Source organism: Hipposideros armiger, unplaced genomic scaffold, assembly GCF_001890085.2.
Source record: "Hipposideros armiger isolate ML-2016 unplaced genomic scaffold, ASM189008v1 scaffold_338, whole genome shotgun sequence".
NCBI classification, from domain to species: Eukaryota; Metazoa; Chordata; class Mammalia; order Chiroptera; family Hipposideridae; genus Hipposideros; species Hipposideros armiger.
The window spans coordinates 1,355,618-1,370,845 of NW_017731688.1; the positions used below are offsets into that span (position 1 = coordinate 1,355,618).

At 35.4% G+C, this 15,228-nt stretch overlaps 1 protein-coding gene across 2 annotated transcripts in view; it reads right to left on the reverse strand.

Moving 5' to 3' along the window:
• The window catches only part of NCKAP1 (NCK associated protein 1), a 103,867-nt gene that overhangs the window by 59,157 nt on the left and 29,482 nt on the right, over positions 1–15,228 (reverse strand). The window contains exons 3-9 of one of the 2 annotated variants that reach the window (XM_019661188.1): positions 10,809–10,895; positions 10,559–10,615; positions 9,644–9,786; positions 9,472–9,562; positions 3,009–3,146; positions 2,261–2,309; positions 491–647 (exon numbers count right to left, since the gene is read on the reverse strand). In XM_019661188.1, the coding sequence (XP_019516733.1) occupies positions 491–647; positions 2,261–2,309; positions 3,009–3,146; positions 9,472–9,562; positions 9,644–9,786; positions 10,559–10,615; positions 10,809–10,820 (647 nt within the window). In that variant the 5' untranslated portion in view covers positions 10,821–10,895. Of the gene's footprint in view, positions 1–490; positions 648–2,260; positions 2,310–3,008; positions 3,147–9,471; positions 9,563–9,643; positions 9,787–10,558; positions 10,616–10,808; positions 10,902–15,228 lie in introns of both variants that reach the window. The other variant, XM_019661187.1, reaches the window with a different exon arrangement.

Consider the following 15,228-nt stretch of genomic DNA (forward strand, 5'->3'; position numbering starts at 1 on the left):
TTAAAGTAAATGAGACGCTTTAAATACCTTCCTATTAAAAGGAAACATGATTTCCTATATGCAGTGGTCTGACTTCTGTAATTGTTATAATTAATTTAATGAAATATTTCTGATTGATTTATATATTTCTACAAGTACACTATATTCTAAAACAGCACTTCTAAAAGGTTCAAAACTCTAAAACGTATGTGGTGCTTTTAGTAATATTTATGTCTAAAACCATAGTATGATTTGCAAGAGAACATATCTTCTTTCTCCTAAAATACAAGTTTTGAAAGGGAACAGTAGGTACTTTAATCTGTGAAGTCGCCTGTAAAAAAACAGGAAGACTACCATGTCAGCATGATTGTGAAAAACCACCTGCTGCAAGATGGCACAGGCAATATCTTCCTGCATGATATGACCCTTCTCTATTCCCAAAGTGGCAATAAAAATAATCTACTCAACTAACCTTCTCTAAAGACAAAGAAATTGAAAATTGAAAACATACCCTCGTATGTTTACAAATAAGTCTTCTGCAGCTTTGTGAATGTGGAAAACTTCATCCCGAAAGAGAGAGAGGCAAGAGCTACTTTGAAGAGCTAGCTTCCAAAGGTTCAGTGCTGTTGCATCAGTATTTAGGATCCCATGGCACAAAATAAAGCCAACTTTAAATAAAAAGAAAAGTAAATACAAATATAAAAGTATTCCAAAGTCAAGTTCTTTCAGTTACAGGGTGGCTTTTCAAAAATACAGAAACGTAAACACAATCACTAAATTGAGGCTTTTAAGTGACAGGTATTAATTCATATATATATACAAGATGACAACAATATTGTGTAATTTTATGTATTCTGCAAAATCAATTCTTTGAATCTACACTGACACAATAAAGAAAAATTCATTTCTGGATTGTGAAGCAAGTCATTTTAATAAATGAGTAACAGATATTTTTCAGAAATACTTACAAAATATTGGGTTGTCGGAAAATTCATGATGTATTTTTTGTTTTTCTTTGCAAAAATGCGTCATAACTTTTCCGACAACCCAATATTTTAAGCCAGAGATCAGAAGTTACTAATTGATGCATAATAATCATTATAGTTGCTGCAACTGAAAAATAAAGCTAATACACTTTTCTAAATGACCAGAAGAAATAAAAGAGCATCTTGAAATTTCATAGCAATTTAGAGTTTACTAAGTAAGTCTTTTCACATATTATCCCACATGAATAGATTGAACAGGGCGGTATCCTTCTTTTATAGTTGAAAAAACTGAAGGTTCAATGACTTGCCTCAAGTTATACTATTAAAGTATTAGAGCTAGACTTAGCCTCAAGTATTTACTCTTAGAGTCCAATATTCTTTCAATATATTATGCTGCTCTCTATTTTATGAATTCAAATATCCTTTACCTTTTGTTATCTACTTTGGAAATCCTACACAAATGTATAATCCTGTATACGTTTGTTGATGTCCTCTCTAGTTCTCTAAACTAGGCCATGAAATGTCACTTTCATTCAGTCAACTCTTCCTTAATGCCTACTATACGAGTGTACAAGGGAATGCCCCAATAAAAACCCTAATAAAAAGTCAATATCGAGTATCTAAAGGTTAATAAATCAAGAAATAAGAACCGTAAGTACTAAAAGACACAAATTGCTTAAAATTATTCCCTTCTGCCAGAAGACCTAGGGGCGGTAAAAGGCATCATTTTGTATTATATCTGTGTGTCTGCGTCTATTTCCCCCATAGTTTGTGAACTTCTTAGGGACAGAAACTAGTAGTAATTTTATCCCCCCTGCATATAACAAACTGCCAAATATGAGTCATTTATTATATGTACTGAAGTAAAGTAATACCTAAAACCTTTACTGAATAAATACAATATTTTTAAAAATCATTAAAAACAAAACAAAAATTTGGTTTTGACAGCTATGTTGAGAGGCAACAGTTAGTCTGGGCTCTTACTTTATCTGTCCCTTACTTAGATGTATGGGCTAACCTTTGGATTCCTCATCTGTAAAACAGACCATCTACCCTGATGGGTTACATATGAGGACAGTTGGTAAGATTTAGGGTGACTTATGTTTTCTTCTACTAAACATTTTACAATAAACTTCACTGATAGGCTAATACTAATTATCAATAGAAAAAAAACATTGAATGAGGTAAAGCACATAGAAGGCTGTGCTTAGAACAAAAGTAATACATGTTACCTGTTATTTTTCTCTAAAACAAAATCTGAGGGGTAATGACAAAAACTAACCAATTTTACTTACAGATAATCCATTTTTCCATTGCATCCAAAGAGAGATATTCACAAGGCATCTTAAAAAAAGAAAACATAAATTTGTGGTTAAAAGAAATTCTTTTAAAAACCCCGCATTGAGTCACTCTCCTTCTCTGACTCCTGAGAATTCTTGCTACTCAATTCTTTGCTCAAATCCACAACAAATTTAGAAAATTGGATAAAAGTTTTATAACCTATATTTAAACTTATAGTCCATAAAGGACAATGAGAGCAGTGTTCTTTTCACATTTACACACTTTAAAACCTCTCTTTAAAAAGTATTATTGTTAAATCATGTTCAATCTGATAAATAACAACTTCTAAATTTCCTATTTCAGTTCGCAGTATTCTAACAGGTAAAATTTTAGTCAAGTTAAAAAAGATTTATATACATGGACACTCGCTGTTTCACCCAAATTGGTAATTATGTGTGTTCTCCATATGCATAACATCTATGTTCATGTACATAGAGAAAAGACTGAAAATATAACAGTATATAATAATGATTTTCTCTAGTTGGTAAGATTTGGGGTGATTTTTTTTGCTAAAATTTATTTTATTAATTGTGAGAAGGTTGTTTTTGTCTTTTGCTTTTTTCTACTGAGCATTTTTACAATAAACTTCACAGATAGGCTACTACTAATTAGAAGAAATACTGCAACAACACTGCTCAACTGATACTTTTCTGAAAAACAAGTTTACTATTTTCATTCAAAAAGGGAAAAAGAGAACCATACGGTGTCAGACTGAGCAGGATTAAGCATTGTACTGGGTGCACTGATGAGACTCAATAACTGGGCATTTCTCCACTGGTCAGCTGAAAGATTTCTTCGAGGATATACCATCTGAAGAGAAATTAGTGCATCTGAAAGAGACTAATTAAAATAGAAAAAAGAAAGTTGAGGAATGAAAACTTTTTTTTCCTCTCCCATTTTTTATTTTTTTCTTTCATTTGCCATGCTGTACCTTACATCCCCATGACTTACTTGTTTTATACCTGGAAATTTGAACCTCTTATTCCCCTCCACCTTTCTCCCTCCCCTCTTTGATTTTTCAATTAAAGTTAACATTTGATATTATTTTGTATTAATTTCAGGTGTACAGCATAGTGGTTAGACATTTGTATGATTTAAGAAGTGATTCCCCTAATTAGTCTAGTACTCACTTGGCACTATACATAAGTTATTACCACATTATTAACTATATTCTCTTATCTTTACTTTACATCCCCATGACTATTTTCTAACTACCAATTTGTACTTCTTAATCCCTTCCGGTTTTTCACCAACCCCCTCAACATCCCTCCCATCTGGCAACCATCAAAATGTTCTTTGTATCTATGAGTGTGTTTCTGTTCTATTTGCTTATTTTGTTCTTTAGATTCCACACATAAGTGAAATCACATTGCATCTGTCTTTCTCTGTCTAACATACTTCACTCAGCACAGTAAGTACCCTCCAGGTCCATCCATGACACCGCAGATGGTGAGAACCCACTCCCTTCCACTGCTGAACAATATTTCATTGTATATATGTACCATCTATTCTTTATCCATTCTTCCATAGACAGACACCCAGGCTGCCTCCATATCAAAGAATGCTTCAATGAACATACAGCTGTACATGTCCCTTCAAAGTAGTTTTGGGTTTCTTCAGATAAACACCCAGAATTAGGATAACTAGGTCCTTCTTTGTCTTTGTTACAGCCTTTGTTTTAAAGTCTATTTTGTCTGGTATAAGTATTGCTACACCAGCTTTTTTTGTTTTTTTTTCCTGTTTCTATTTTCATGAAATATCTTTTTTCCACCCCTTTATTTTCAGTCTGTGTGTATCATTCAATCTGAAGTGATTCTCTTATAGGAAGTATATGTATGGGTCTTGTTTTCTTATCCATTCAACTACCCTTTGTTTTTGATCAAAGCATTTAATCCATTTACACTGAAAGTAATTGTTGATAGATATGTAGCTATTGCCATTTTATTATTCGTATTTTTTATCTTTTATTTTCATCTCAAAGATGGCCCTCTAATATTCCTTGATACTGGTTTGGTGGTGATGAACTCTTTTAGCTCTTTCTTGTCTGGGAAGCTCTTTATCTGTCCTTCGATTTTAAACAATAGCCTCGCTGGGTAGGGTAATCTTGGTTGTAGATCCTTGCTTTTCATCACTTTGAATATTTCTTGTCAATCCCTTCTGTACTGCCAAGTTTCCATTGAGAAATCAGCTGACAATCTTATGGGAGCTCCCTTATAAGTTACTAGTTGCCTTTCTCTTGCTGCTTTTAGGATTCTTCCTTTGTCTTTAACCTTTGCCATTTTAATTATAATGTGTCTTGGTGTTGGACCATTTGGGTTCTTGTGTGGGGCTCTGCACTTCCTGGGCTTTTGTATCTATTTCCTTTCAGTCATTATTTCTTTAAATAGGTTCTCAATCCCTTGCTTTCTCTCTTTTTCTGGTAACTCTATGATGCAAATGTTACAATTGATGTTGTCCCAAAGGCCCCTTATACTATCTTTTTTTTTTTTTTAATTCTTTTTTTCCTTTTGCTGTTCAGATTGAGTGTTTTGGAGAGTTTCTGCTACCTTGTCTTCCAAATCGTTGATTCGATCCTCTGCTTCATCTGGTCTGCTGGTGATTCTTTCTAGTAAATCTAACATTTCAGTTATTGTATTATTCACTTCTGACTGGTTCTTTTCCATGGTTTCTATGTCATTTTCAGGCTTGCTATCTCTTTGTTGAAGTTCTCACTAAGTTCCTTGAGCATCCTTATAACCATTGCTTTGAACCCTGTCTCTGGTAGACTGTTTGTCTCCATTTCGTTTAGTTTTTTTTCTGGTTTGCTTTTTTTTTCATGTTCGTTCATTTGGGACATATTTGTTTCCTCATTTTGGCTGCCTCTGTGTTTGTTTCTATGCATTAGGTAGATCTCTTGCCGGCAGACCTTAATGTAGTAGGTGCCCTATGGGGCCCTGGCACAGTCTCCCTGGTCACCTGCTCTGGGTGCTCCACGAGTGTCCCTTGTGTGGGTTGTGTGTGCCCTCCTGTTATAGTTGAGCCTTGATTGCTATTGGTATGTCAGCGGGTGGGACTGACCCTCAGGCTGACCGGCTGTGCTGTGGGATTTGGCCATGTACACTGCGTATGGGCTGCTGTGCCGAGCAGCTTACCCCACAGATCGGGATTTTCCCCAGTAGGCTCTGGTGCTACTGAGATCGCCCTTTGTGTGTGCCACCCATGGGGCAAATTGGGCTGTCTGAAGCCAACCTCCAAGTGTATTAGTTCTGGGGTCTCTTGGGAGGGGCTCCAGTGCATGCCCAGGTCAGCCACTGGCTGTGACCAGTCAGTGGCTACCTGGTAAGAGCTACAAAGTGATCCACAGTTGGTTGCTGCCTGCATTGGACCTGGAATTGTGTGGGAGAGGCAATACTGTGAACTAAGGATGGCTGCCACCAGTACCAGACCTGGCGTAGCTCCGCAAAAAACCAGGACACACTGCGGCCTGCTGCCACCTGCTGCTGTTTGCTGGCTCCCATAAGGTTCAGCCCTTCCTCTTCCATTTATATTTGTTACAACTGCTATGCATTTTTAACTGTACCATCCCAAAACAGAGCCTAATTACAACTATGCTCCATATAATATCTGAGGTGGGTCCCAACAATCCTCCTCTAGGTTTTTTTTTTTTTTTTAATTTCATGAAAGCTACGTAGATTCTGCATTCCTGAGCAAGAGCTTAGCTCAGGAAATCATGTTACTTTTTTTTTTTTTTAATTGGGGAATTGGGAGGATGGGAACAGTGCTGGGGAATTGAGGGAAGGGAAACAGACAAGCTGCTGTCGTTTTGTTCTTCAATCTAGTTGTGGAGGATGTTGCTTCACTGGCCCAAGTTGGCACCATCATTGCGCTCTTCCCGGGTGAGGCAGATCAGTCGCCGGCTTCTGGACGGCTGCTCACTGCGGCTGCTGGCCGCTCACGCTGGCTGCTGGCTACACACGGTAGCCCATGGCAACCCACTGCCACAGGGGCTGCAGCCTACGCCGTCGCCGGCGACTCACGGCAGCCCAGCTCCAGGTTGAGCTGTTGTTCAGCATCTTAGCTGTGGAGGGCAGTGTCACTGGCCCTCATATGTGGGATCCGAACCGGGGCCCTCTGGCATCTCAAGCGAGTTCTTAACCATCGCGCCACTCGGTCGGCCCCTCATGTTACTTTCTTAAACATTAAAATGTTTGGCAATCTCAGGATCTTTATTTCAAAAGAGGTAGAGCCTAATGTCATTCTTTTTTTTTTTTTTTTTAAGCTGAGCCATCCTGCTACCTGTTGGCAGCTCAGCGGCTGCTCAGCTCGGGCTGGACTCACTAATATCATTCTTTTATGCATCATTTTCTACTCTGATAGTTTTCACTGAAAGAAAAAAGCATTACGGTTATATGACTAATGAGCTCAACATGTTTCATATTACTCCAAGAATGCCTTATATAAATAATCCACTGTACTATATCTTAATAAATTAATTAACTTCTATTTGACATTTGGTCTGTCAGTTATAGCTTTATCATTGAGGTATTTAATGTTTAATCTCATCTGCTTCTTCCTTGCTTTTAACTGTCCTTTGCTATTCATCTCTGCTTTCTAAAAATTCTACACAGAATTTTAAATCTGACCACACAAAAATTGCCAGGGGAGTTTGTTCAGAACAAAATACAGGGCTCCACCTGAAATTTAGTGAACCAGAACTTCTGGGAGTAGGACTTAGGAATCTGTATTTTTATTACACTCTACCAAATGATTCAACATGTTAAAATTAAATTAATCAAACTGAAATGAATTTATTTTAAACAAATCCTAGCGATACATGATAATGCTGAGGTATCATGGAGCATCAGAAAAATCAAGATTAGAAAATAACTGGTCTAATCCAAATGGTCAGTTCTCCTCAAGTAATTATTAATAGTCTAGTACATAGTAATGACTATGGAGAACTTAAAAGAAAAAGAGACTCAACAGCCTTCAAGGAAACTTCCAACACCTAAAAGTGGGTAAGGAACCAAATCTGAAGTGGCTAAACAAAAACAAGGCCATACATGATTGGCAAAAAGCCAAAAACAGATTGAGAGAGAAAACAGGAAAGGAGTACGGGAGAGTTTTCAGTGAAGAAAAAGAATAAAATCAGAGACACGTGACTGTGACACACTCAGTAGTTTAAGGAATACTGACACTTCCCTCTACAGCACTGATACTTACTTCAAAACTGATATCATCCACTAGCTTCTTTCAAACTAATGATTCAACTAATTTCAAGACATTAAACCTATATAAATTTATGGATCTAATACAGGTATGCAAAGAAAATAAACTGAAACAGCATCTTCCGAATTTTCATGGGAGTAAAAGAAAATTGAAGGAAAATTCTTGGTGTTAACTCTATGTCAAAAACAGCACAGATTCATACAAAATGCATTATTAAAAATTATCATCATTCAAAAGAGAATGGACCAAGATACTAATATCCTGGGCTTCAGTTCTGGTTTTGCCATTTTGCTACCAAATGGTATGTCATGTCACTTCTCCAGCCTTCAATTTCCTTATCTATAAATAATAAGGATGTATGAGATACCTATGAATTTCCTTGATGTGCTTATAGAAACTCTAGTTCTTTGAATTAGCCTTATTGCAGAGAAGCTATAATGGCAAGACTCCTTAGAACCAAAATGATTTTATTAATAAGTATTTTTTAATATATCGTAAAAGACATTCCAAATTATTTCTACAAAACTTCTGTAATTTTCTTTCTTAAGAGGCTATATTATGATAATATAGCTAAAATTTATCAAATACTATTTACCTGAATACTTTAATGAATAACTCATTTAATCCTCGTAATAATCATATGCAGTAGGTGCTACCATTACTTCATTTTTACAGATAAGAAAACTGATGTACAAGGTGTGATCAAGCAATACGGTAAATATTTAAATTTTTAAAAGTTTATTACAGTAAAAGACACATTGCCATTAACCCCCCTCAAAATACGCCCCCTCGCTTCAAACACACTCATCCCATCGTTCTTGCCACTTTCTGAAGCAGTTCTCGAAGTCCTCTTTTGTGAGTGTCTTTAGTTGCACTGTTGTGGCTGCCTTGATGTCCTGGATCACTTTGACTCTGGGGAAGAGCCAGAAGTCACATGGTGCCAGATCCCATGAATAAAGTGGATGAGGACACACCGTAATGTTTTTATTTGACAGAAAATGCTGCACCAGAAGTGATGTGTGACACGACCGTTGTCATGACGGAGGATGATTTATAGCACACTTTAAAACACACCTTCTCTCAGACATAGCTCACACCCAACTGACTGCACCAAACAAGTTGAAACTTGTCACACACTGTTACTAAGGTTCGAAGCGCCAGTTCTCGTATTGAAGATCCTTGCCTTCCATTGGATGGCACTCGGCAGCAGCATTCATGGTATTTTTTTATCACAATGGTAAATGCTCCGTTTCACACATGGCTTCTGGTATGGCAATTTCTGTCAAATAAAAACATTACGGTGTGTCCTCATCCACCTTATTCACTGGATCTGGCACTGTGTGACTTCTGGCTCTCCCTCAAAGTCAAAATGGCCATGAAAGGTAAACGTTTTGAATAGATTCAGGACATTGAGGCAGCCATGACAGTGCAACTAAAGACACGAAAGAGGACTTCCAGAACTGCTTCCAGAAAGTGGAATGATGAGCTAAGTGTGTTCGAAGTGAGGGGGAGTATTCTGAGGAGAATTAATGGCAATGTGTCTTTTACTGTAAAAATTTTATTTTTCAATTTAAACATTCACTGTAGTTTTTTATCACTTCTGGTATAGTGAAGTTGGTTAAGCAACTTGCCCAGTATTACACCGTTAGTAAATGGAAGAGCTGGATTACCAGGCAGTCTGGTATGCTAGGAGACATTCTCAGATCTAAATTCCACTACCTCTACATCCAACATTGAATCTAAAAATTATGATGAATCAATATATTCCTGAGTCTCTATACACTATTTGGCAATAATTAATTAGTTCTCTGGTTCACAATTAGATAAAACCATAAATACCTATTATTCATTTCCTATTAAAATTTTTTTCCTAAAAGAAATTTATCACTCTGTCTAATTATCCATACTTAAGGTAGCTCACATGACTATTACAGCACATCTAAAAACCAACTCTTACCTTGCTATGGGGTACAAATTCCTCCATCATCTTCTTTAAAGGGTTTTCATAATCCACAATCATCTGACCAAGGCGTGGGTATTCTCGGTCACTTAAAAAGATATATCAAATTTCACTGAGTTGTAAGCCATCAAATTGAGCAATTCAGAAAGATTTTTTAACACAGGTCTACCTTGCTCCATGGGTCATCTCATGAGCGTAGTTGTACAGCCCAATGATTGCCTTCCTTTCTTCAATTCGAGACAGTAGTATCATCAGAGTTGTATAGGTTATGATCAAATCTAAGTAGTTCTTTGTTAAATCAAAGTTTACAGTCTAGGGAAAAAAAAAAAAGCTTAACTTCTCCCTATTTCACAACTTTTAAATACACACACACATACACACACACATACACACACACACACACACACACACACACAAATCTTCATGGCAGCTACTGAAAGCTAATAATTTTCTATAGTTATTTATTTTATCCTCATTTCTGAAATTCTAATTCCTTCCACTAAAAACATACCTAAAGTCTGAAAGTTACAAATACAGTTTTGTGTTTGTGACACAATTTAATGATGAAAAAGAGTTTGTGACAGCCCTATATAAACTGTTAACAGTTTAAAAGGATAACCAAACTCAGAATAATAAGAATCACTGGAGCCAATTTCACTAAGCAAGAAAAATAAATATTAAATAAGCAAATAAAAAGGTTCACCATTACTAAGTCAATGGAGACATTTTTCATATGACTTTCTATATTTACAAATTGTTTTACTGAGAAAGGCTCTATCAAGCATGCTTTTCACAGAGAAAGATATTATCCACTTAACTTTTCTTAATTGGGCATACTATAATAAAATACTAAAATTAACAACTATTTCCCAATGTGTACAAGACTTATATTCAATGACAATCAAATAAACAAAGTAAAAATAGAGAATATATTTTAATTCTTTACCTTAAAAAATAACTACAAAACAGGCCAAATTAACAATGCTAAAACTTTATATACTAGTCATATAAATTTTCTCTAAAGAAAAGTATTCTACTAGAAACAGAGAGGAGAATTGGAAATTTTTCTGAAAATAATACTTACAATATCAAAGAAGACTTGGCAAACATCAATAGTATTCAGCAATTCACAAACATGGTCCTGAAAATAAAAGTTTACTTTAATGTTTTACCTATATAAATAATATTAAATTCAGAAACCATACACAAATGTTATCTTAAACTTTAGTTCTAAAAGAATTGTAATTTTATTATCTACAAGTGAGAAAACAATTTGTACAATTAAATAGAAATCTACCTCTGCAATGTTACATTTTACATATTAAAATACATACCTTAAATTCCATAACATCTACAAATGTGAAGTAATACAATGCCAGATTTTTCAAAATCTCTGATTTTTCTTTCTGTAGTTGTGCAAGCTGTTGCTGTAAAAACAAAATTAGAATGCACTGTTCACTGAGAACAAAAATATTTAATTTTGCTACAAACTACCTTCTTTTATGATTGCTATATGAAAGCACAAGCTTTTAGAACAATATTTCTAGATGATTAAGGCTTTTTTAAAAACCAAAATACTTAAGACAGCAACTGCTAATAGTGATCAGCAACTGACAGTGTGAGGCTATAAAACGAATCAAAGCAGATTAGTACCAAATTACTAATATTAAGGAAAACTGGAACATGTTAGGAAAAAATCATCAACTGAACTCTTTAAAAAAATTAAAAACAACTCATGAGCATGATCACATTACTAGAAGTGGGAGAAAAGAAGATGAAAAACATTATAACTTATACTACAAAAAAACAATAATGCTTTTTATAAATTTGTAACTTACCAAAAAGAACATCCAGGCAAAGCCACGTTAAGCATGCAAAATAAAATGTAGATACAAACATAAAATACAGTAACGGTTCCCTGACCAGATCCACAAAACACAATAATACATTAAACAAAAGCAAAAACCACAACAACAAAAAAGAAATGAGAAAGACGCAAAATTAGAGTTAAGACACTGGTAAACATATGAAAAAGGGAAAAGTGAATACAAAAGACAAATATTTCAAGCAATTGTATTATTAAATTTACAAGTCCTAAGTTTTCTTTCTAAAACTATTAATACAATTTCTGAAAAAAAATCCAGCCATATTTAATACTCTATATCATAAAACTGCCAAAATTTTCCAATAACACATTTAGAAACTTGATGCTGAATATTGTCTACAGAATATCAACTTCCACATCATTTGGGAATTTGTTGAAAAAGAAAAATCTCAGGTCCACCTGAGACCTAGTCAATCAGAATCTACCTTTTTTAAACAAGATACCCAGGGTAATCTGAATGCACATTAAATGTCTGAGAATCACTTATCTAGAACATGAAAAATGAGAAAGTAGTTCAAAATATCAAACTTGCTATTAAAGCCCACACAATTTTGAGGCCCTCATACAGTTCTTACTTATATGTACACAGGGGGATTGAGAGAGAGGTACATCCACACATAATTGCATTAAACCATTATATAAGCCAGAAAATTTACAGCAGTGAGCATAAATATCATCAAGAGGAGACTTAAAAAAAAAGAAACCTATAAAAAGACTATTTAAAAGAGCAAGCACAACAGTCTGGTAGGCCCAACTATTATAGGTTCAAGTACTCTAAATACTGCAGTCCCTGAAGATATTTTAAAAAGTAATTATGGGGCCGGCCGAGTGGCGCGATGGTTAAGAACTCGCTTGGGATGCCAGAGGGCCCCGGTTCGGATCCCACATATGAGGGCCAGTGACACTGCCCTCCACAGCTAAGATGCTGAACAACAGCTCAACCTGGAGCTGGGCTGCCATGAGTCGCCGGCGACGGCGTGGGCTGCAGTCCCTGTGGCAGTGGATTGCCATGGGCTACCGTGTGTGGCCAGCAGCCAGCGTGAGCGGCCAGCAGCCGCAGTGAGCGGCCGTCCAGAAGCCGGCGACTGATATGCCTCGCCAGAGAAGAGCGCAATGATGGTGCCAACTTGGGCCAGAGAAGCAACATCCTCCACAACTAGATTGAAGAACAAAACGACAGCAACTTGTCTGTTCCCCTTTCCCCAATTCCCCAGCACTGTTCCCATCCCCCCAATTCCCCAATAAAAAATCTTTAAAAAAAAAAAAAGAAAAGAAAATCACAGGACTTATTATTAAAAAAAAAAAAAAAGTAATTATGTCTGGAAAACATGTAAATGAAGTACCTCTTTCTGCCTCTAAATGCCAAATAAATTAAGGTATATACTTACAGTGATGTGTAACTGTTTTTAGCTTTATCTATGAGAATAGTTTACTTTATTTTAAATAATATATGTTTCAAAACAGTTCTATGTTTATATGTACATTTTTAATCATTACCACTCACATCAAAGAAGATACTTATTTAAAAATGATTATGTTTCATCAGCTTATACTACCTTTACTTTATTCAACCTTAAACATTTACTATTGCTGTCTTAGTCCTTTATCCTCCTTTTCAATACTTTAAATTTGAGTTTTGAAATATAATAGGCGAAAGTACTCATAATAATAGTATAAGAAGCAAAAGTAGAATTTGGTTGCTACTGGGTTTAATTATTAATAGTGCTTTTTAATTTCAGTGTCATACTTTGGACAAAAAAAGATGAGTCACCATCTATTATGGGTCTTAATGATCTTTTATACAAACCCTCATTTTACATTTAAGTTAAGAATTCAATGCCCATAGAACTTCAAAGAATCTTCCCCAAAACTAGTTAATTACAGGGCCAGGACTGGAAATTTCACCTCCTCACTCCTAACAAAGTGCTCTCTCTACTATTCTACATGCCCACCATCTCCCTGCTTAATAATAAAATTTCACTATGGTCTAAATTTCTCATTCAACTTTATTTCTCCAAAACCATATGTAATTAGCTTCTACAATGGCTAAAAAACTTATTGAACTAATAAATGATGTATGAGTTCAAAATAATTAGTCAAGTTTTCAAGGCGCTACACAATTTGGCCCTAAATTTACCCTTCCAATCTAATTTCCCCTACACCCATTCACACGCTATACACAGTAGCCAAAACTATTCATTGTTTTCTATAAACATCTCATGTTTCTGTCCTAATTCCACCATATATATCTATATATATCTATATATATCTATATATAGATATACATACATACATATATTTCCCAGTACTCCTAAGCCACTTAGTTTAAATGTTAACCCCATTTTCAAGAAAACAACCCTGACTGAACTTATTCCCTGAATGTAAGGAAAATTTCCCTCCTCTAAATGTATATAATTTATAATAGTATCACTTTCTACCTTATATCATAGCTATCTCCAACACTATAAGACAGTGTACAAAACTCGATTTTTTAAAATCTCCACAGCCCATACCATACAGTTCTGCATATAAAGAAGTATCCAATATAAACATCAATCAAATAAGTGATGATGATAAAATTTAAAAGGCCTTTAAGATATGTTAGTGTCAGGCGACAAGCTTTGGTCGCTTATACTAGAAAGCCTACCTCTTACTGTGCTACCACAGCTAAATGACTTAACCTCTCAGAGCCTAATACTCTCATCATCAAAATGGGAGCTGGCAGGTACAGTTAGTCAAGATAATGTGCATGAAAACATCTAACAGTGCCTGTCACCCAGGAGCTGCTCATTAAATATTAGGTAAATAACAACTGGGGCTCAAAGACCACTTCTTCAAAATGAGCAAAAATAAAGTTATTTTAAGCAACCCCAATACTACTCATAATACTTCTAATAAGAGCTAATATTAACTGAGCATGCACTCTTTGCCAGGCATTGTTCCCAATATTCTACAAGTATCTCACATAAAACTCTCAACATCTCTCTGAGACAGTTACAATTATGCTCCCTATTTAATTACAATAAATCCCATAAAGGTCTGCATGAAAGAGGTCAACTGTAACAATAAAAAAAAAAAAGTGTCTACAACTCTCAGTTCAACTGCAATAATGCTACATTTTAGTTCTTAAAGTGAATGAGTGTAAAACTACCAAAAAGTATTTAACCTTAGATTCAACATCCATAACAAGGTTATCTTAATTCATCATCTCATTGTTTTACAGTAAATAAAAAGCAAGATCTCATTGTTTTTCAGTAAATAAAAAGCAGGAAATGGTTTAAGAACATAGATTAGTAATAAATTGTTTGATGTTACAGAACATTAGAATGCATAATTTTGTGAGAAATTGATTCTATTTGCTAACACCTAAAAGCATATGATGAATATATACATTAACTATATTAGCAAGATATATGTATAGTACTTTCATTAAAATTTCTAACTATGAATCATTATTCTTAATATTCAAATAAAATGTGTAAAAACTGAAAATAAATAAGATAAACATTAGCTATGAAGATCACAAAATAAGATCTTATCTTTGTACTAAAAAATCTTGGTAATTAATTAACCTTTGTACAATTAAAAAATATTTTTTACACCTAAGTATCTAAAAAATTGATTGAGGCCGGCCGAGTGGCACGATGGTTAAGAACTGGCTTGGGACGCCAGAGGGCCTCGGTTCAGATCCCACATATAAGGGCCAGTGACACTGCCCTCCACAGTTAAGATGCTGAACAACAGTTCAACCTGGAGCTGGGCTGCTGTGCATCACCGGCGATGGCGTAGGCTGCAGCCCCTGTGGCAGTGGGTTGCCATGGGCTACCGTATGTAGCCAGCAGCCAGCGTGAGCGGCCAGCAGCCGCAGT